Source organism: Lethenteron reissneri, chromosome 71, assembly GCF_015708825.2.
Source record: "Lethenteron reissneri isolate LAM-NWPU_2019-01 chromosome 71, ASM1570882v1, whole genome shotgun sequence".
NCBI classification, from domain to species: domain Eukaryota; kingdom Metazoa; phylum Chordata; class Hyperoartia; order Petromyzontiformes; family Petromyzontidae; genus Lethenteron; species Lethenteron reissneri.
In genome coordinates, this window is record NC_083849.1 from 4,602,862 (window position 1) to 4,626,439 (window position 23,578).

At 49.7% G+C, this 23,578-nt stretch overlaps 1 protein-coding gene across 5 annotated transcripts in view; it reads right to left on the reverse strand.

Moving 5' to 3' along the window:
- LOC133361156 (zinc finger protein 189-like) overlaps window positions 1-14,665 on the reverse strand; it is a 34,386-nt gene extending 19,721 nt beyond the window's left edge. The window contains exons 1-3 of one of the 5 annotated variants that reach the window (XM_061580026.1): window positions 14,662-14,665; window positions 1,988-2,085; window positions 155-205 (exon numbers count right to left, since the gene is read on the reverse strand). In XM_061580026.1, the coding sequence (XP_061436010.1) occupies window positions 155-205; window positions 1,988-2,078 (142 nt within the window). In that variant the 5' untranslated portion in view covers window positions 2,079-2,085; window positions 14,662-14,665. The other 4 variants (XM_061580025.1, XM_061580027.1, XM_061580023.1 and 1 more) reach the window with 4 other exon arrangements.
- Window positions 14,666-23,578: the final 8,913 nt, after the last annotated feature.

The following is a 23,578-nucleotide window of genomic DNA, read 5'->3' on the forward strand; positions in this document are numbered from 1 at the left end:
TCGCCATTCCGCGGTTCGTCTGCGGCAAAGCCGCTGCGCACGTGGCCTGACACAGGCGCACGTGGTGACGTCAACGCCGCTCGGCGGTGAATGGCGGTTGTTTGTTGTTGTTGTTGTCGTGTGTGCGCGTGTGACGAGCGACGGCCTCCCGCACCTTTTCTGCTCGCCTTGGAGGAGTGGACCGCGGCGTTCCTTTGCTTGCGATCTGACGAGTTCAACGAGGGGGGGGGGGGGGGACAAAAGTTAGCGTGCGCACGGCTTCCGCGGACGCCTTCCGACGCGCGTTATTATCCTCAAGCGTCTCTCTCATCATCACAGCGGCATGGAGATGTTAACTACCGCGCCTGGTTCACAGGAAGTCGTGGGTTTGATCCCGACCCTGACGATGCCTGCCTGCTGCTGTATATTTGGAGTTTGCGTGTCTCTCTCCCCATGATGGTCGCGTGGATTTTTCTCTGGGTCCTCCGGTTTTTCCCTCCATGCAAGCCACTTTGTTGATTATTCCACTTTGTTGAGTTGCTGCTATCATTTGCGATGGCCAGGGGGTCGCTCCTGAAAACCAGCTACATAGCTCAGTGGGCCTTACCTGGAAAAATCTAAATACAAGGATTCATACTCTTAGGTTTTTTTCGGTAAAGTCACGTAGGTACAAATAAATAAGAAAAATAATAGAAATAATTATAGAAATAAAATTCTAAATCACGACGTTTCGGAGGCAACACAAGTCTCCGTCATCAGGTGGGACCGTCACAGCGAGATTTACTGTATTATTTATATTATTTTTATTATTTATTTTTACCTACGTGACTTTACCGAAAAAACCTAAGAGTATGAATCCTTGCAGTCACGAAAGCTTCAAATCTAGAAAAAATACAGAGACTCCTTTACTTACGAACGAATTAGGGTCCAGGTCTGTACGCAAATCCAACTTTACTGTCGAACCCAAACATGCTGTACGGCATGTACACTAAACATGGGAAATGGCTTTAAAAGTTGCACAATCTCCTGCAGATGCCACTGGTTCTTCACGTTCTGCAGATGTAGATGCCACTGGTTCTTCACATTCTGCAGATGTAGATGTCACTGGTTCTTCATGTTCTGTAGATGTTCATGCCACTGGTTCTTCACGTTCTGCAGATGTAGATGCCACTGGTTCTTCACGTTCTGTAGATGTAGATGCCACTGGTTCTTCAAGTTCTGCAGATGTAGATGCCACTGGTTCTTCACATTCTGCAGATGCCACTGGTTCTTCACATTCTGCAGATGTAAATGCCACTGGTTCTTCACGTTCTGCAGATGTAGATGTCACTGGTTCATCACATTCTGCAGATGTAGATGCCACTGGTTCTTCACGTTCTGAAGATGTAGATGCCACTGGTTCTTCACGTTCTGCCGATGTAGATGCCACTGGTTCTTCACGTTCTGAAGATGTAGATGCCACTGGTTCTTCACGTTCTGTAGATGTTCATGCCACTGGTTCTTCACGTTCTGTAGATGTAGATGCCACTGGTTCTTCACATTCTGCAGATGCCACTGGTTCTTCACATTCTGCAGATGTAGATGCCACTGGTTCTTCACGTTCTGCAGATGTAGATGCCACTGGTTCTTCACATTCTGCAGATGTAGATGCCACTGGTTCTTCACATTCTACAGATGTAGATGTCACTGGTTCTTCACGTTCTGTAGATGTAGATGCCACCACCGCCATCTATTGCGTGGCGGTTGAACTTACACCTCTCGGTCCGAACAGGCAACTGGACACATAGGGGACAGGTTTGTTGGTATCTCTGAAAGTTCATAAATCGAATGTTCGTAAGTAGAGGAGTCCCTGTAGTTAAAACATTTTTTTTTAATAATCGTTTTTTGACAGCATGCCACGTGGGCCCCCAGCACCCACCACACGGGGCACAACCAGAAGAGAGCAGGCGGGCAGGCGGTGGCGACCGCCCCTCCACCACGCGCACGGCACCACGGGAGGCGGCCCTACCGTGGGTGTGGCCGCCCTTGCGGTGGTCCCGGCGTGCGCTGGCCGGCTGCTGCCGTGCGTCTCTCCGGCCGTTGGCTGCGACTCTGGCCATGGTCTCCCTGCACGCGCGTAGCCACACACGCACACACACACGCACACAACCACACACGCACGCACACAACCACACACGCACACACACGCACACACACGCACACAGCCACACGCACACACACACACGCACACAACCACACACGCACACAACCACACACGCACACACACGCACACACGCACACACACACACGCACACACACACACGCACACACGCACAACCACGCACGCACACAACCACACGCACACAACCACACACGCACACAACCACACACACCTGTAAACACACGCCTAGCCACAAGCACACACACGTGTAGCCATGCACACACACAAGTAGCCACACGCAAATTTCATATACGGTACATTAAACACTATGTACATACAACTTAAAACAATGGAAACATCTGGCCGTAATAAACTTCGATAATGTAAAAACAATTAATATAGAGACGGTGCGATCTGGCGAAAAGTTGCTTTATGTAAATTCGGCGTTGTCATCGGTCCGGCGAACGTCAAACTGCGCGGTTGTGTTGAAACAAGAGCATTGTAGTCGTAGTACGACTGCTAACATCACCCCGTGATGCAGTCTGATTGAGATGATTGGAGTAGTAAGTACGCTACAGTAAATACGAGAACATTTTTTACGTTAGGATATCTATTTTGTGTCTATTTGTATGTTTATTAATGTCAATTTCACATAGTAAAACATTTAAAGCGCTTTCAAACACATACACACCACACCTAAAAACATGCTATGCAAGAATGTGCACAAATAACTTTTTTTTAATAATGACGATGAGTGAATATCCGCCGTTTTTTGAAAACACAGCTCCCACTCCCCCCCCTAAGTCTCCCAATCATCTTGGATCTCCTGCAGAGCACTTCTTTCAGAAGCCCTGAGACATGGCCATCACGAATGATATCAGCTCAACGAAGGGACTCATCATCATCATCACGTGGAGATGTATAGCGGCAACACTCTCAGCGCGTGATGTCGATTCTAAACGCGGAGGGGAAAAACCGGAGGACCCGGAGAACAATTCACACAACCACAGAGAGACACGCAGACCCCAAAATATGCAGTTGTCAGGACCATGATCGAACCCACGACCTCCTGTATACAAGGCGAGGTAGTTAACATCTCCTAGCCACCGTAGTGATGAGACACGCAGACCCCAAAATATGCAGTTGTCAGTGCCATGATCGAACCCACGACCTCCTGTATACAAGGCGAGGTAGTTAACATCTTACCACCAAAGCTAACCAGAGACCCCCCCCCCATATAGCCATAACAGACTTTTGGGGAAAGTGCTGTTAGCGGAGCACCTATTAAGGCTAAACACGCGCACAAAATGTGACTGGTATTGGCCAAGACAAATCCCAAACGCTGAACATCGCCACCGCTACTGCACAAAGAAAAAATTAACCCGGAAAAACAAAGTTTTTCACTATAAATCCTTTATATGCGTGGCATCGGGGCGGCGAGAGTCCTCTCGTCCTCTGGCTTGAGATGGCTGCCACCTATGGGTCAGATGATTGTCTGCCAGTATTAAGCAATTGGTAATTAAATATTTAATTTGTTTTCCCTAAACAGTGTAAAATTTTGGAAAAAAAAATTCACGAACATTAATTGTCACGCACAACGAGTCTGTGTGGAAAATGTCAGCTCGATTGGATCACGGGAAGTGGGTTAAAAAACGACCGAAAGATTTGCACGGTCGTAAGCAAGCAAGCAAGCGAACTTAATATAAAGGATTTAAAAACGAACAAGACCCTCCTGAGAGAGAGCCTTGAGACTCAGCGAGGCTTTCCCCGGGGTAAGCAAGCAGAATAGATGTTTGGTGGTGGTGAAGGGGGGGCGGGGGGTCTTACCACGACAGAAATATTGCCGAAACATTGTCTCCCGACTCATGAATCAAATACGATCTCACTTGCAATAAAACACTCACTGCTGCTTTTAGTGTTTAGTTTCGTGTCCTTCCCCCGCACCTCCGATTAGCCACGGTCGACAACGTAGGGTGGAAAAGAAGTTCAACATCTGCACCTCATGGCGGTACCCCGGCTCTCGCATAATGTCCGTGACAAAGTCATTCTTAGTCTGTTGATGGTCGGAGAAGCGGCAATCGACTCGTCTCGACGAGCTGTACTCACGATGCACTCTTCAAAGTTGCATTTTTCGATAAAAGATTTTTGTTGTGCTGTTTGGCGTTTCCACATCGCGGGGTGTGGCACTGATTTCGGATTGCTACCCCAGTCGCGGAGTTGAGTAACACCCCTGGGAAAAAAAAGTGTCCCAGAAATAGAATATTTAATTGCTTCACCCATTTTGTATTATTTGGTACCCTGGGGTACATTTACTTTATACACACTGCACTATACACTACGATACACTACTATACACTATATACTACACTATACACTACGCTATACACTACGATACACACTATACTGCACTACATACTACACTATACACTACACTATACACTACACTATACACTACACTATACACTACTATATACTACACTATATACTACACTATATACTACACTATACACTACGATACACTACACTATATACTACACTATATACTACACTATACACTACACTATATACTACACTATACACTACGATACACTACGATACACTACACTATATACTACACGATATACTACTATATACTACACTATACACTACACTATACACTATATACTACACTATACACTACTATATACTACACTATACACTACACTATACACTACACTATACACTACACTATACACTACTATATACTACACTATACACTACACTATACACTACACTATACACTATATACTACACGATACACTACGATACACTACTATACACTACACTATACACTACAGTATACTACACTACACACTACACTACACTATACACTACGATACACTACACTATACCCTACAGTATACTACACTACACACTACTATACACTATACTACACTATACACTACTATACACGGCACTATATACTACACTATACACTACGATACACGACACTACACTATACACTACTATACACGACACTATACACTACACTATACACTACACTATACACTACGATACACTACAATACACTACTATACACTACACTATATACTACGATACACTACAATACACTACTATACACTACACTATATACTACACTATACACTACGATACACTATGATACACTATGATACACTACGATACTCTACACTACACACTACAGTATACTACACTACACACTACTATACACGACACTATACACTACAAGGCGAGGTACAACACTACTATGCTAAATGAAAACTAGTTTCTTTAGAACTGCTTGTTGCGTTTAGTTTGTTGTCCTTCACCCCCGCACCTCCTATTAGACATGGTCAGCTACGTACTGCAGTGGGAGAGACATGCAACACGCACACAAACACACCGGGTATAACATCGGCAGCCCATGGGTGTCGTTCTAATACGGTAGACATCCATCGCCTACCCTGCGGTGGCGGTAAACCGACAACGAAAGCTGCGTTCAACTCCATTACGATTCATAATTGAATCTAGATTTGAAGTTTTCGTGACTGTTGAAGTTGCCCATTTCAGCAATTGTCTATTGCTGTGGGTGTCTATGTGTCTCTGTGGTTGACGGTCACTTGTGTTGCGCCCGAAACGTCGTGATTCAATTTATTTTGTACCTACGTGACTTTACCGAAAGAACCAAAGAGTATGGATTCATAATTGATGTTTGAGTTGGGGCCATGTTCACGCCCCGACTAAACCCGTGTCGTTCATCCCCTCCACCACCTGACACGGACCGTACAAGGTCCGCTTAATATTGCAGGTGTCCCGGTCGCTAGGAGATGTTAACTACCTCGCCTGGTATACATGAGGTCATGGGTTCCATCCCAACCCTGATGCCTGCTGTATTTTTGTGGAGTTTGCGTGTCTCTCTCATCCTCATCACAGATGCTAGATGTTAACTACCTCGCCTGGGTTACAGGAGGTCGTGGGTTCCATCCCAACCCTGACGCCTGCTGTATATTTGGAGTCTGCGTCTCTCTTTCTCCGTGATCGCGTAGATTTTTCTCTGGATCTTTGGGTTATTCCCCTCCATGTTTAGAATCAACAGCATGCATTCAGAGCATTTGGAAGCTGCTATAAATGTATACGTGATCCTGATAAGCCACTTTGTTGATCTCTATGTATCTCTAATAGGTCTCCATGTGTCTCTATGTGTCTCTATGGGTCTCTTTGCACCTCTGTATCTGAGTCTCTGTGGGTCTCTGTATCTATTTATCTCTATGTATCTCTAATAGGTCTCTATGTGTCTCTGTGTCTCTATATATCTCTATGGGTCTCTATGCATTTAGAATATTTGCCTGCTCCTGTAAATTTCCACGTAATGATGACAAGCCACGTGGTTGAGCTATCATTTGTGATGGGCAGGTCTGCGCTCCTGTTAAAGAGCTACAACCAGCAGCTCGTTGGGGCCTTAACTGGTGAAATAAGTAATATTTTAAAAAACTTATTTAAAAACACGCTTTAATGAAATGTACCGTACTAGTAATGGCAAAACTCCAGGAATGGCCCCGAAGCTTGCCACAACGTGAGGGGCCGTGGTGATTTACAGCCAACGTCAGTTGAGCGTGGACAATTAGACCCAAGCCGAAACATAACATATAAAAATGAATGTTTAAAATTAATTTGTTTTAATTTTTTATGATAGAATATAGTATTGTCATCAGTTTGACATAAGTATACCAAGTTTGCAGTCGATACCACATTGGGAAGTGGGTTAAAATTGAGTTACACGATTTGAGGATACAACAACAGAGTTAAATAAAAGCGTGTAAAATAATAAAATACAAAATAGTTTAGTTTGTGTGTCTCTGTGGATCGCTGTGGGTGTCTGTGTGTCTCTGTGGATCGCTGTGGGTGTCTGTGTGTCTCTGTGGGTGTGTGTCTCTGTGGGTGTCTGTGCGTCTCTGTGGGTGCCTGTGCGTCTCTGTGGGTGCCTGTGCGTCTCTGTGGGTGCCTGTGCGTCTCTGTGGGTGCCTGTGCGTCTCTGTGGGTGCCTGTGCGTCTCTGTGGGTGCCTGTGCGTCTCTGTGGGTGCCTGTGCGTCTCTGTGGGTGCCTGTGCGTCTCTGTGGGTGTCTGTGCGTCTCTGTGGGTGTCTGTGCGTCTCTGTGGGTGTCTGTGCGTCTCTGTGGGTGTCTGTGCGTCTCTGTGGGTGTCTGTGCGTCTCTGTGGGTGTCTGTGCGTCTCTGTGGGTGTCTGTGCGTCTCTGTGGGTGTCTGTGCGTCTCTGTGGGTGTCTGTGCGTCTCTGTGGGTGTCTGTGCGTCTCTGTGGGTGTCTGTGCGTCTCTGTGGGTGTCTGTGCGTCTCTGGGTGTCTGTGCGTCTCTGTGGGTGTCTGTGTCTCTGTGGGTGTATGTGTCTCTGTGTGTCTGAGTGGGTGTCTGAGTGGGTGTCTGAGTGGGTGTCTCAGTGGGTGTCTCAGTGGGTGTCTCAGTGGGTGTCTCAGTGGGTGTCTCAGTGGGTGTCTCTGTGGGTGTCTCTGTGGGTGTCTCTGTGGGTGTCTCTGTGGGTGTCTCTGTGGGTGTCTCTGTGGGTGTCTCTGTGGGTGTCTCTGTGGGTGTCTCTGTGGGTGTCTCTGTGGGTGTCTCTGTGGGTGTCTCTGTGGGTGTCTGTGGGTGTCTGTGGGTCGCTGTGTCTCTGTGGGTCGCTGTGGGTGTCTGTGGGTGTCTGTGGGTGTCTGTGGGTGTCTGTGTCTCTGTGGGTGTGTGTCTCTGTGGGTGTGTGTCTCTGTGGGTGTGTGTCTGTGGGTGTCTGTGTGTCTCTGTGGGTGTCTGTGTGTCTCTGTGGGTGTCTGTGTGTCTCTGTGGGTGTCTGTGTGTCTCTGTGGGTGTGTGTGTGTCTCTGTGTGTCTCTGTGTGTGTCTGTGTGTCTCTGTGTGTGTCTGTGTGTCTCTGTGTGTGTCTGTGTGTCTCTGTGGGTGTCTGTGTGTCTCTGTGGGTGTCTGTGTGTCTCTGTGGGTGTCTGTCTCTGTGGGTGTCTGTGTGTGTGTCTGTGTGTCTCTGTGGGTGTCTGTGTGTCTCTGTGGGTGTCTGTGCGTCTCTGTGGGTGTCTGTGCGTCTGTGGGTGTCTGTGTGTCTCTGTGGGTGTCTCAGTGGGTGTCTGAGTGGGTGTCTGAGTGGGTGTCTGTGTGTCTCTGTGGGACGCTGTGGGTGTCTGTGGGTGTCTGTGTGTCTCTGTGGGTGTGTGTCTCTGTGGGTGTCTGTGTGTCTCTGTGGGTGTCTGTGTGTCTCTGTGGGTGTCTGTGCGTCTCTGTGGGTGTCTGTGCGTCTCTGTGGGTGTCTGTGCGTCTCTGTGGGTGTCTGTGCGTCTCTGTGGGTGTCTGTGCGTCTCTGTGGGTGTCTGTGCGTCTCTGTGGGTGTCTCTGTGGGTGTCTCTGTGGGTGTCTGTGTCTCTGTGGGTGTATGTGTCTCTGTGGGTGTATGTGTCTCTGTGTGTCTCAGTGGGTGTCTCAGTGGGTGTCTCTGTGGGTGTCTCTGTGTGTCTGTGTGTCTCTGTGGGTGTCTGTGGGTGTCTGTGGGTCGCTGTGGGTGTCTGTGTGTCTCTGTGGGTCGCTGTGGGTGTCTGTGGGTGTCTGTGTGTCTCTGTGGGTGTGTGTCTCTGTGGGTGTGTGTCTGTGGGTGTGTGTCTCTGTGGGTGTGTGTCTCTGTGGGTGTCTGTGTGTCTCTGTGGGTGTCTGTGTGTCTCTGTGGGTGTCTGTGTGTCTCTGTGGGTGTCTGTGTGTCTCTGTGGGTGTGTGTGTGTCTCTGTGGGTGTGTGTGTGTCTCTGTGGGTGTCTGTGTGTCTCTGTGGGTGTGTGTGTGTCTCTGTGGGTGTCTGTGTGTCTCTGTGGGTGTCTGTGTGTCTCTGTGGGTGTCTGTCTCTGTGGGTGTCTGTGTGGGTGTCTGTGTGTCTCTGTGGGTGTCTGTGCGTCTGTGGGTGTCTGTGTGTCTCTGTGGGTGTGTGTCTCTGTGGGTGTGTGTCTGTGGGTGTGTGTCTCTGTGGGTGTCTGTGTGTCTCTGTGGGTGTCTGTGTGTCTCTGTGGGTGTCTGTGTGTCTCTGTGGGTGTCTGTGTGTCTCTGTGGGTGTGTGTGTGTCTCTGTGGGTGTGTGTGTGTCTCTGTGGGTGTGTGTGTGTCTCTATGGGTGTGTGTCTCTATGGGTGTGTGTGTCTCTGTGTGTGTCTGTGTGTCTCTGTGTGTCTCTGTGTGTGTCTGTGTGTCTCTGTGTGTCTCTGTGTGTGTCTGTGTGTCTCTGTGGGTGTCTGTGTGTCTGTCTCTGTGGGTGTCTGTGTGGGTGTCTGTGTGTCTCTGTGGGTGTCTGTGCGTCTGTGGGTGTCTGTGTGTCTGTGGGTGTCTGTGTGTCTCTGTGGGTGTATGTGTCTCTGTGGGTGTATGTGTCTCTGTGGGTGTATGTGTCTCTGTGGGTGTATGTGTCTCTGTGGGTGTATTGTCTCTGTGTGTGTCTCAGTGGGTGTCTGAGTGGGTGTCTCTGTGTGTGTCTCTGTGTGTGTCTCTGTGAGTGTCTGTGGGTGTCTGTGTGTCTCTGTGGGTCGCTGTGGGTCTGTGGGTGTCTGTGTCTCTGTGGGTGTGTGTCTCTGTGGGTGTGTGTCTCTGTGGGTGTATGTGTGTCTCTGTTGTCTCTGTGTGTGTCTGTGTGTGTCTGTGTCTCTGTGTGTCTGTGTCTCTGTGTGTGTCTGTGTGTCTGTGCGTCTCTGTGGGTGTCTGTGCGTCTCTGTGGGTGTCTGTGCGTCTCTGTGGGTGTCTGTGCGTCTCTGTGGGTGTCTGTGCGTCTCTGTGGGTGTCTGTGCGTCTCTGTGGGTGTCTGTGCATCTCTGTGGGTGTATGTGTCTCTGTGGGTGTATGTGTCTCTGTGGGTGTTTGTGCGTCTCTGTGGGTGTCTGTGTGTCTCTGTGGGTCGCTGTGGGTGTCTGTGTGTCTCTGTGGGTGTGTGTCTCTGTGGGTCTGTGTGTGTGTCTCTGTGGGTCTGTGTGTGTGTCTCTGTGGGTGTCTGTGTGTGTGTCTCTGTGGGTGTCTGTGTGTCTCTGTGGGTGTCTGTGTGTCTCTGTGGGTGTCTGTGTCTCTGTCTGTGTGTCTCTGTGAGTGTCTGTGCGTCTCTGTGGGTGTCTGTGTGTCTCTGTGTGTGTGTCTGTGTGTCTCTGTGGGTGTGTGTGTCTCTGTGGGTGTCTGTGTGTCTCTGTTGGTGTCTGTGCGTCTCTGTGGGTGTTTGTGGGTGTCTTGTGTGGCTCAGTGTGTGTCTGTGGGTGTATGTGTTTCTGTGGGTGTTTGTGGGTGTCTGTGTGTCTCTGTGTGTGTCTCTCTGGGTGTATGTGTCTCTCTGTGCTGCTACACATTATTGCCACACGATTATTATGATGATTATGATGCTTATTGATGATTATGATGCTTATGATGATGCTTATGATGATGCTTATTGATGATTACGATGACACAAGCCACTTTGGTTGAGCTGCTATCATTCGTGATATCCATGCCGCTTGTTAAACACAATAAACAATAGCGGCTGATAAAACACAAACATCGTCAGCCGCGGCCTCCACATTTCATCATCTTACGAGTAATCGACGTTAACGTGCAGCGAACAAAGTTCACTGCGCGACGCAAACAACTTTCATCGTCGTTTATGAATACACACACAAGTACAATAAAGTCGTCGTCGTGTATCATCATTAAATTTATGTTTAATTGTGTTTAATTGTGTTAAATTGTGTTAAATTGTTGTGCTGAGCAGAGCGCTCACGATCACTTTAACCGCCACCCCCCCCCCGCTTATTAAACAATAACATTACACACACACAGCCTGACTAACACCGCCACAAGCGATAACTTTGAGTCGTCGTTCACTTAAAACGTTTAAAGTTTAATTTGTTTAAGTTTTAGTTTATAATTCGCGAGTTTCACCGCGGCCAGGAAAGGCCTCAGGCTAAAGGCCTAGGGCGCAACGCCTCCTCGGCGATCGGAATTAAAGACTAAAACACTTTTGTTATCGTTTAAAAAAACGTCTCTTGTCGCCGCAAACACTTTAAAAGTTTGTAATTCGCAAGCAAGTTCGTGTGGGTTACAAGAACGTTAAGAGCGTGAGGCGAGTGTTAGAGGTTTCGCGCTAATTTTTCCTCTCTCTTTGTAACCGAATCGCAGCGGCTAATTTACTTATTTAACGTCTTTGTTGTTGCTAGAATCGTTTACAAAACGTACAGCGGCAACAGACGAACAGCAACAGCACGAAGACAACTTTTTAAACAACTTTAACTTTAAAAAAAATACTTAAATCGCCTCAAACCTCTCGACTCGGATTCCTCGCGACTCCCGCCGCCGATATCCATCCGTAGGGAGGCGCCGCGTTAAATATTAATTATTATTTAAGATTATAAACTCAAACGTAAACAAACTAAAACATAAACAACAATAATAATAATATCGAGAAGCAACAATCTTAATAAGCCGCCTACGAGTTCAGTTCGCGGCTGCGCCGTGCCGAGATGTCGACATTTGGGCGGTCGAACGGAATGGATGTCCTTGGTCCGGTCATGGGAATGTGGAATGTCCACCACCGACTCAAGTTGAGGCCGTGCAAGGGCACGAGAGAGGCTTTGTCGAGAAGCCAACATTTAGCGGTCGAACGGAATGGATGTCCTTGGTCCGGTCATGGGAATGTGGAATGTCCACCACTCACTAACGTTGAGGCCGTGCAAGCGCACGAGAGAGGCTTTGTCTAGAAGCCAACATTGGGCGGTTTAACAGAATGGATGTCCTTGGTCCGGTCATGGGAATGTGGAATGTCCACCACTCACTAATGTTGCGGCTCGGCGTGTTTGATGTACGGCCTCGCGCACCGTTTACAACATCGATCCATCATGCGGCTGTCGCCTGATGAAGCTGGTGGTAATTACTGGCGAAACGTCGAACTCAGATTGTAAATGTTGCGGCTTGGCTCTCCAACACGCCGGTGTGGTGCTGTACTTGTACACTACACTATACACTATACTATACACTATATACTACACACCACTACACACTACAATACACTACACACATAAACTACACTATACACTACACACCACTACACACTACACTACACACATAAACTACACTATACACTACACACCACTACACACTACACTACACACATAAACTACACTATACACTACACTACACATAAACTACAACTATACACTACACTACACACATAAACTACACTATACACTACACACCACTACACACTACACGCATAAACTACACTATACACTACACTACACATAAACTACAACTAAACACTACACTACACACATAAACTACACTATACACTACACATAAACTACAACTAAACACTACACTACACACATAAACTACACTATACACTACACATAAACTACAACTAAACACTACACTACACACATAAACTACACTATACACTACACATAAACTACAACTAAACACTACACTACACATAAACTACAACTAAACACTACACATAAACTACAACTAAACACTACACTACACATAAACTACAACTAAACACTACACACAAACTACACTATACACTACACTACACACATAAACTACACTACACACATAAACTACACTATACACTACACATAAACTACACTATACACTACACACTACAATACGCACTACTATACAATATACACACTATACACTACTACACACTATACAATGCACTACAACACACTACTATACACTACACTATACACGACTATACACTACACTATAGACTACTATACACTACACTATATTATGCATGATATTGGTCGCGAAAGCCTGCGTGTTCAACTACATTATCGATACCATGGGTAGAGCAACTAGCACGGCCCGCTCCCTGTAAACTAAATTATAAACTACTTCTATTATTACCAAGTAAGAGCCCACCACGTTTCTGTGTCGCTCATTTCTTCAGAAGCGACCGGCCATCACCAATGATCGTGTGGGCTCATCGTCATCATCGTCATCATCACGTCCATATTCACAGCAGCAGCCAAATGTGGAGGGGAGAAAGCGGAGAAGAATCCACACGACCCACGGGGAGAGAGATCGAGAGACACACAAACTACAAATATACAGCAGCAGCAGCAGGCATTGTCAGGGTCGGGATCGAACCCACGACCTCCTGTAGACCAGGCGAGGTGGTTAACATCTCATAGCCACCGTGATGATGATGAGACACACAAACTCCACAAATATACAGCAGTAGGCATCGTCAGGGTTGAGATCGAACCCACGACCTCCTGCATACCAGGCGAGGTAGTTAACATCTCATAGCCACCGTGATGATGATGAGAGAGAGACACGCAAACTCCAAATATACAGCAGTAGGCATCGTCAGGGTTGAGATCGAACTCACGACCTCCTGTGTACCAGGCGAGGTAGTCAACATCTCCTAGCCACCGTGATGATGATGAGAGAGAGACACAGACCTCCTGTAGACTAGGCGAGGTAGTCAACATCTCCTAGCCACCGTGGTGATGTTGATGAGAGACACAGACCTCCTGTGTACCAGGCGAGGTAGTCAACATCTCCTAGCCACCGTGATGATGATGATGATGAGAGAGAGACACAGACGTCCTGTAGACCAGGCGAGGTAGTCAACATCTCACAGCCACCGTGATGATGATGAGAGACACAGACCTCCTGTAGACCAGGCGAGGTAGTCAACATCTCACAGCCACCGTGATGATGATGAGAGAGAGACACAGACCTCCTGTAGACTAGGCGAAGTAGTCAACATCTCCTAGCCACCGTGGTGATGTTGATGAGAGACACAGACCTCCTGTGTACCAGGCGAGGTAGTCAACATCTCCTAGCCACCGTGATGATGATGATGATGAGAGAGAGACACAGACGTCCTGTAGACCAGGCGAGGTAGTCAACATCTCACAGCCACCGTGATGATGATGAGAGACACAGACCTCCTGTAGACCAGGCGAGGTAGTCAACATCTCACAGCCACCGTGATGATGATGATGATGAGAGAGAGACAGACCTCCTGTAGACCAGGCGAGGTAGTCAACATCTCATAGCCACCGTGACGATGATGAGAGAGACACGCAAACTCCAAATCTACAGCAGCAGCAGAAGGCGTCAGGGTCTGGATGGAACTCACGACCTCCTGCACACGAGGCGAGGTAGTTATCTGGTGGTGGCGGGTTTAACGACATTCATATTTACGCGACCCCGCACCCCCCCCCCCCCCGCTACATGATGGAGAGCTGCAATGCCCTTCTCACAACACATGTAGAGCTCAGGGCGCAACGCCCCTCGCCACCGCGCACACAGCCACAGCCTCGGCCTCGGCAACTACGACGCCGCCGCCGCGTTGCGGACGCGGCTCCGTACGCACCGAGACGCGGCGGGGCCCGGCCGCGAGGCAGGGGGGTGCGGGCAGGTGGATCGGAGCCAGCGGACACGCGACACGAGTGCGGGTGTCGTGAGTTGTGAGTGTCTGGGTGTCGTGCGAGTGTTGTGAGTGTCTGTGTGTGTGTGCACGCACTGTACTCGTACAGTAGTAGGGGGGGGGTAAATAAATAAATAACTCGCAGCCCCGCCCCCCTCCCGCTGCGCGCGCGACTCCCGGAAGTGGCTCCTTGAGCGTCCGCTCCGCGCAATATGTCCGACGGGGGGCGGGGCTAGATAGGGTGGGCGGGGCTATAGGGTGGGGGGGCGTCGTAATTGGACAGTGACTGAGTGGGCGGGGCTAGATAGGGTGGGCGGGGCTATAGGGTGGGGGGGCGTCGTGATTGGACAGTGACTGAGTGGGCGGGGCTAGATAGAGTGGGCGGGGCTTTAGGGTGGGGGGGCGTCGCGATTGGACAGTGACTGAGTGGGCGGGGCTAGATAGGGTGGGCGGGGCTATAGGGTGGGAGGGCGTCGCGATTGGACAGTGACTGAGTGGGCGGGCTTTAGAGTGGGGTAGGCGGGACTATAGGGTGGGGAAGAGGGCGTCGCGATTGGACAGTGACTGAGTGGGCGGGGCTTTAGAGTGAGGTAGGCGGGGCTAGGGTGGGGAGGAGGGCGTTGTGATTGGACAGTGACTGAGTGGTCGGGGCTTTAGAGTGAGGTAGGCGGGGCTAGGGTGGGAAAGAGGGCGTCGTGATTGGACAGTGACTGAGTGGGCGGGGCTTTAGAGTGAGGTAGGCGGGGCTAGGGTGGGGAAGAGGGCGTCGTGATTGGACAGTGACTGAGTGGGCGGGGCTTGTGAGTGGGGTAGGCGGGGCTAGGGTGGGGAAGAGGGCGTCGTGATTGGACAGTGACTGAGTGGGCGGGGCTTTAGAGTGGGGTAGGCGGGGCTAGGGTGGGGAAGAGGGCGTCGTGATTGGACAGTGACTGAGTGGGCGGGGCTTTAGAGTGGGGTAGGCGGGGCTAGGGTGGGGAGGAGGGCGTCGCATTGGACAGTGACTGAGTGGGCGGGGCTTTAGAGTGGGGTAGGCGGGGCTAGGGTGGGGGGGCGTCGTGATTGGACAGTGACTGAGTGGGCGGGGCTTTAGAGTGGGGTGGGCGGGGCTAGGGTGGGGAAGAGGGCGTGGTGATTGGACAGTGACCGAGTGAGCGGGGCTTGTGAGGAGGGGGGAGGAGCTACGTGGAATGTGCGGGGCGGGGCTTAGGGTGCTGACGCGAGGGTCTGGAGAGGCGGGGCTTGAATTATCAGAATAATATTTACGTACTGTACCATGTACTGTACCATGTACTGTACTATGTACTGCACTATGTACTGTACCATGTACAGCACTGTGTACTGTACCATGTACTGTGCTATGTACTGTACCGTGTACTGTACCATGTACTGCACCGTGTACTGTACCATATACTGTACTATGTACTGTACCATGTACTGTACCATGTACAGCGCTATGTACTGTACCATGTACTGTACTATGTACTGTACTGTGTACTGTACTATGTACTGTAGCATGTACTGTACCATGTACTGTACATAGTACTGTTCTGGAGGAATCCGATGAGCTGCGAAGCTCTTAGAGAGGCAGTTCCACGGAACATTGCCAACAAGAGAGGCGGCGGCTGTTGTTGGTAGAGGGTGGGGGGGTTTGAATAAGATGAGGGAGAGGGGAGCCTCGCTGTTGGTCGAGACTCCAGTGGGCGGGTCTCAGTGGGCGATTTGGCTGCAATAAATAAACCTGATGGAGGGACCCCGGGGTCCCGAATAATCGGGAGTCAAATCGTAATTCTAACTTTGATTGGCGCATCGTGTAGAGCTCGTGGAGAGGAATCGATTGCCGTGTGGCTCGCCTTCAGCAGACATTCAATGACCCCGCGTCGTTATTTTTTATTATTTCTCCATCTAAAGGGTAAACACACAATATTCAGATGCTGTACTGAGAAGGGCCATTGGTCCGAAACGTCGTCTGTTATCTATTTTCCCTTCCAAGGCCACAACACACACACACACACTCTGGTGGTGGTGGTGGTGTTGTTGTTGACTGTTGTTGTTGTTGATTGTTGTTGTTGTTGCTGCGCTACCACCAACAACAACGAATCAGCAGCAGCAGCGCCGGCTGATTCGTGTTTAGTCGTGGGGAGTGTGGGGGGAGGGTGGGGGGAGGGTGGAGAGGGGCGGGGCAGTGGGGGAGGGTGGGGGGAGGGTGGAGAGGGGCGGGGCAGTGGGGGAGGGGCGGGGCAGTGGGGGAGGGTGGGGGGAGGGTGGAGAGGGGCGGGGCAGTGGGGGAGGGTGGGGGGAGGGTGGAGAGGGGCGGGGCAGTGGGGGAGGGTGGGGGGAGGGGTGGAGAGGGGCGGGGCAGTGGGGGAGGGTGGGGGGAGGGTGGGGGAGGGGTGGAGAGGGGCGGGGCAGTGGGGGAGGGTGGGGGGAGGGTGGGGGGAGGGTGGAGAGGGGCGGGGCAGTGGGGGAGGGTGGGGGGAGGGGTGGAGAGGGGCAGGGCAGTGGGGGAGGGTGGGGGAGGGGTGGAGAGGGGCGGGGCAGTGGGGGAGGGTGGGGGGAGGGGTGGAGAGGGGCGGGGGCAGTGGGGGAGGGTGGGGGGAGGGTGGGGGGAGGGTGGGGGGAGGGTGGAGAGGGGCGGGGCAGTGGGGGAGGGTGGGGGAGGGGTGGAGAGGGGCGGGGCAGTGGGGGAGGGTGGGGGGAGGGGTGGAGAGGGGCGGGGCAGTGGGGGAGGGTGGGGGGAGGGTGGGGGAGGGGTGGAGAGGGGCGGGCCAGTGGGGGAGGGGCGGGGCAGTGGGGGGAGGGGCGGGGCGAGTGGGGGGGGGGGGCTACAGGGCGCACTGCGCATGCGCGCGGCCGACATTTTAAGCCGCGTGGCGCCGTGCGCCATCTCGCGGTGTCAACAGAATGTTCAGTTTCGTCTATTGGGCATAATTCTAGATTTGAAGCTTTCGTGACTGCAATGATTAATACTCTTAGGGTTTTTTCGGTAAAGTCACCATGTAGGTAGAAATAAAATAATAAAGATCACGACGTTTCGGAGGCAACACAAGTCTCCGTCATCAGGTGGGATCGTCACAACCAGATCTGCTGCATCAAGCAAATCTATTGGGCGCAGCCCCGTGAGCCACGAGGCTCTAGGGGGGCGCCCATAAATGACGTCACGCACCTGGGGGGGGGGGGGGTCAGACATTGGGACGATGTGTGACGAGGGGGGGGGATGAGAAATGTGACGTCACATCAAAATGCGCAACTTTAAATAAATACAGACAACACATTAAACTTAATTAAATAGACCTTTAAATAAATGTTTTCTCCTGCAACATCAGAGTGCAGCGCCACAGTAAACACGCACTACAATGACAACTATAGTTTACAGCGATTTGAAGCATGTTTTTTGGGGGGGGCAGAGCTTTGTGACGTCATATTTGAGGGGGGGCAGAGCTTTGTGACGTCATATTTGAGGGGGGGGGGCAGAGCTTTGTGGCGTCATATTTGAGGGGGGGGGCAGAGCTTTGTGACGTCATATTTGAGGGGGGGCAGAGCTTTGTGACGTCATATTTGAGGGGGGGGGCAGAGCTTTGTGACGTCATATTTGAGGGGGGGCCAGAGCTTTGTGACGTCATATTTGAGGGGGGGCAGAGCTTTGTGACGTCATATTTGAGGGGGGGGGTCAAAAAATCGTCCAAAATCGCGTGACGTCATTTATGGCGGCCCCTAAACTCGAGTGCAACCGCAACAAACAAATCGTGACCAAAGGACATCTCCAAGTGACGTTTCGCAACAGAAACATCCAGAAAAACCAGGAAAACCTTCCAGAAACAAGCACCGTACATGAACGCTGTGTGCAAACATCCCAGTGGGATGCAAGTCGAACAGTAACAACCATAAGACAATTTAGATAAAATTATCCGGCTAACTCCGTACTTCAACAAAACAAACATGGCTTAACGTTTTCGATATCACCAAAAGAAAGCTATAAAAACGATGTAACAGTCATCATAGGAACTGATTCAAATGTAACAATAAACGATAAGCATGACATGTATGACCAAGTGAATGCATGCGAGTGCAACGCGTTGTTGACAACCACTAACACAACCAACAACAACCACAATCACCAACAACAATCACTACACAGCAACAACAACCACCACAGTGGCCACAACAACAACACAGCAGCCACAACAACCACCACAACAACACAACACACCAACAACAACCACCACAGCAGCCACAACAACAACACAGCAGCCACAACAACCACCACAACAACACAACACACCAACAACAACCACCACAGCAGCCACAACAACAACACAGCAGCCACAACAACCACCACAACAACACAACACACCAACAACAACCACCACAGCAGCCACAACAACAACACAGCAGCCGCAACAACCACCACAACAACACAACACACTAACAACAACCACCACAGCAGCCACAACAACAACACAGCAGCCGCAACAACCACCACAACAACACAACACACCAACAACAACCACAACAGCAGCCACAACACACCAACAACAACCACGACACATCAACCACCACAACACAGCAATCACCACATGAACCACAACAACCACTACAACCACAATAACTCAGCAAACACCATAGCGGCCACAACAACCACCACAGCAACCACAACCACCACAACAACCACAACAACACAGCAACCACAACCACCGCCACAACCACCGTAGCATCCACGTGAGTTGCTCCATCCACGTCGCAAACATCCCCTGCAGTGTCGGCCATCACTGCGCCACCTCTCCAACCCACCCATCACAGTGGCAGTGCCGGATGATTCTAGTAGCTGCTACACGCGTAGTAGCTGCTACACGCGTAGTAGCTGCTACACGCGTAGTAGCTGCTACACGCGTAGTAGCTGCTACACGCGTAGTAGCTGCTACACGCGTAGTAGCTGCTACACGCGTAGTAGCTGCTACACGCGTAGTAGCTGCTACACGCGTAGTAGCTGCTACACGTGTAGTACTATACTACACGTGTAGTAGTAGCTACACGTGTCGCTACTGCTACACGTGTAGTAGTAGCTGCACGTGTAGTAGTAGCTGCACGTGTAGTAGTAGCTACACGTGTAGTAGCTACTACTACACGTGTAGTGGCTACACATGTAGCAGTAGCTACTACACGTGTAGTAGTAGCTACACGTGTAGTAGCTACTGCTACACGTGTAGCACGTGTAGTACTATGCTACACGTGTAGTACTATGCTACACGTGTAGCTACTGCTACACGTGTAGCAGCACGTGTAGTACTATGCTACACGTGTAGTACTATGCTACACGTGTAGCAGTAGCTGCACGTGTAGTAGTAGCTGCACGTGTAGTAGTAGCTACACGTGTAGCTACTGCTACACGTGTAGACGGTGTAGTACTATGCTACACGTGTAGTACTATGCTACACGTGTAGTACTATGCTACACGTGTAGTACTATGCTACACGTGTAGCATAGTACTACACGTGTAGTAGTAGCTGCACGTGTAGTAGTAGCTACACGTGTAGTAGCTACTACACGTGTAGTACTATGCTACACGTGTAGTGGCTACACATGTAGCAGTAGCTACACGTGTAGCTACTGCTACACGTGTAGCACGTGTAGTACTATGCTACACGTGTAGTACTATGCTACACGTGTAGTACTATGCTACACGTGTAGTACTATACTACACGTGTAGTACTATACTACACGTGTAGTACTATGCTGCACGTGTAGTATAGTACTATAGTAATAGCACAAGTGCAGAAGCTATGGACCCCGCACTTTCAAGGGCCCCACGCTAAATGCCTTCAAGCTATCAATTCAGGTTCAGTGATTCTGCACTTGCTCTATTACTATAGTACTATACCGCCTTCGACTTTTATGAATGACTGGGTGTTGAAGGTTAGCGATTTGTCGTATTATCTGGCTGTATAGCAAATGAAAAAGTACAATTACTTTGCGATGCAAGTTCAACATTTGTGTTGTAATATTTTTTTGGGGGGATTTTCGGTAAAGTCACGTAGATAGGTTCAAAGAAAATTATTTTAAAAAATAACAAAAAACTACGACGTTTCAATCGCAACACAAGCGTTCATCATCAGGAAGAAAAAAGAGGGAGACAGCTGCTAAGGCAGACTGTTTTAAAAGTTTAAAATGGGTGTAGCCCAAGGATCATAAACGAAGTGGGCGGGGCTAGTAATGTTACTGTGAGAAATTAGCATGTACATGTAAGATCGGAGGGTGACCTTCACGATGAGGGCACAGAAGTGGCTGTGTTACTGTGAGAGATTAGCTTGTTGTAAGATCGAGAGCGGTCTCTATGAGGGTGTAGAGGTGGCTATGTTACTGTGAGAGACTAGCATGTTGATGTAAGATCGAGAGCGGTCTCTATGAGGGTGTGGAGGTGGCTATGTTACTGTGAGAGATTAGCAAGTCGATGTAAGATCGGAGGGTGACCTTCACGATGAGGGTGTGGAGGTGGCTATGTTACTGTGAGAGATTAGCATGTTGATGTGAGATCGGAGAGTGGCCTTCACGAGGATGTGGAGGTGACTATGTTACTGTGAGAGATTAGCAAGTTGATGTGAGATCGGAGGGTGACCATCACGATGAGGGCACGGAAGTGGCCATGTTACTGTGAGAGATTAGCAAGTTGATGTGAGATCGGAGGGCGGTCTTCACGAGGGTGCGGAGGTGGCTATGTGACTGTGAGAGATTAGCAAGTTGATGTAAGATCGGAGAGCGGTCTTCACGAGGGTGCAGAGGTGGCTATGTTACTGTGAGAGATTAGCACGTTGATGTAAGATCGGAGAGCGGGCTCAATGAGGATGTGGAGGTGGCTATGTTACTGTGAGAGATTAGCATGTTCATGTAAGATCGGAGAGCGGGCTCAATGAGGGTGTGGAGGTGGCTATGTTACTGTGAGAGATTAGCATGTTAATGTAAGATCGGAGAGCGGGCTCAATGAGGGTGCGGAGGTGGCCATGTTACTGTGAGAGATTAGCATGTTGATGTAAGATCGGAGAGCGGTCTTCATGAGGGTGTGGAGGTGGCTATGTTACTGTGAGAGATTAGCAAGTTGATGTGAGATTGGAGGGTGACCTTCATGAGGGTGTGGAGGTGGCCATGTTACTGTGAGAGATTAGCAAGTTGATGTAAGATCGGAGGGTGACCTTCACGAGGGTGTGGAGGTGGCTATGTTACTGTGAGAGATTAGCATGTTGATGTAAGATCAGAGAACAGCCTTCACGATGAGGGTGTGGAGGTGGCTATGTTACTGTGAGAGATTAGCAAGTTGACGTAAGATCGAGAGCGGTCTTCACGAGGGTGCGGAGGTGGCTATGTGACTGTGAGAGATTAGCAAGTTGATGTGAGATCGGAGGGTGACCTTCACGAGGGTGTGGAGGTGGCTATGTTACTGTGAGAGATTAGCAAGTTGATGTGAGATCGGAGGGTGACCTTCACGAGGGTGCGGAGGTGGCTATGTGACTGTGAGAGATTAGCATGTTGATGTAAGATCGGAGAGCGGCCTTCACGAGGGTGTGGAGGTGGCTATGTTACTGTGAGAGATTAGCACGTTGATGTAAGATCGGAGAGTGACCTTCACGAGGGTGTGGAGGTGGCTATGTTACTGTGAGAGATTAGCAAGTTGATGTAAGATCGGAGGGTGACGTTCACGAGGGTGTGGAGGTGGCTATGTTACTGTGAGAGATTAGCATGTTGATGTGAGATCGGAGGGTGACCTTCACGAGGGTGCGGAGGTGGCTATGTTACTGTGAGAGATTAGCATGTTGATGTAAGATCGGAGGGTGACCTGCATGAGGGTGCGGAGGTGGCTATGTTACTGTGAGAGATTAGCACGTTGATGTGAGATCTGAGAGCGGCCTTCACGAGGGTGTGGAGGTGGCTATGTTACTGTGAGAGATTAGCACGTTGATGTAAGATCGGAGAGCGGGCTCAATGAGGGTGTGGAGGTGGCTATGTTACTGTGAGAGATTAGCATGTTGATGTAAGATCGGAGAGCGGTCTTCACGAGGGTGCGGAGGTGGCTATGTTACTGTGAGAGATTAGCACGTTGATGTAAGATCGGAGAACGGGCTCAATGAGGGTGCGGAGGTGGCTATGTTAGTTACTGTGAGAGATTAGCATGTTCATGTAAGATCGGAGAGCGGGCTCAATGAGGGTGTGGAGGTGGCTATGTTACTGTGAGAGATTAGCATGTTGATGGCAGATCACAGAGCAGCAACGTCGAGCTTGGCGAGCGAGGTGGTTGCTTTAGTGTGGGAAATTTAACCTGTTAATGTGAAATCAGAGACCTGAAAATAACAACATTGGAAGGTGGTAGGATGGGAACATCACAGCCAGTTATGGTCTAAACTGGTTGAGAACGTCCTTCCAATGATTGCTCAGTTTATACCCATCTTCTTGATTGAAGTTGTGTCTGTATATGTGGATGGCTTCATGAACGAATCTTTGTTGATAGCCAGTGGGTTTGCAAAGTACAATCGTCTTAGAGATATCTATTTTGCGTGAGCCCACCGCATTAAAACAATGATCAGCCACGGCCGAGGTATTGGTCCTACCGTGTTTCAGATCTGCCTTATGTTCACGAACACGGTCCGAGACATGTCGCTTAGTTTCCCCAATGTAACTACTGCCACAGACAGCTTAGTTTGTTGATGCCGGGGTATTGCCTGTCAGTGATTCACATCATTCACAGATGGGATCAGATCACGAATTGTATGTACTGTGTTAAATCGAACCTGGATCTTGTGTTTGCTCGTGATTTAGGAGATCTTTTAGGTGACCCCTGCTATGTATGGCAAGGTGATGGTTTTGATTTGGTCCTCAGATGGTTCCTTCACAACGGTTGGGGTGATAGCTTTGCGGATTGTGTAGTCTGAATATCCATTCATCTTGAGAGCTTGGTGCACGTGTTTCAGTTCACTGGCTAGGTGATGATGTCGGAAATACATCGAGCTCCATGGTGTAGAGTTTTGATGAG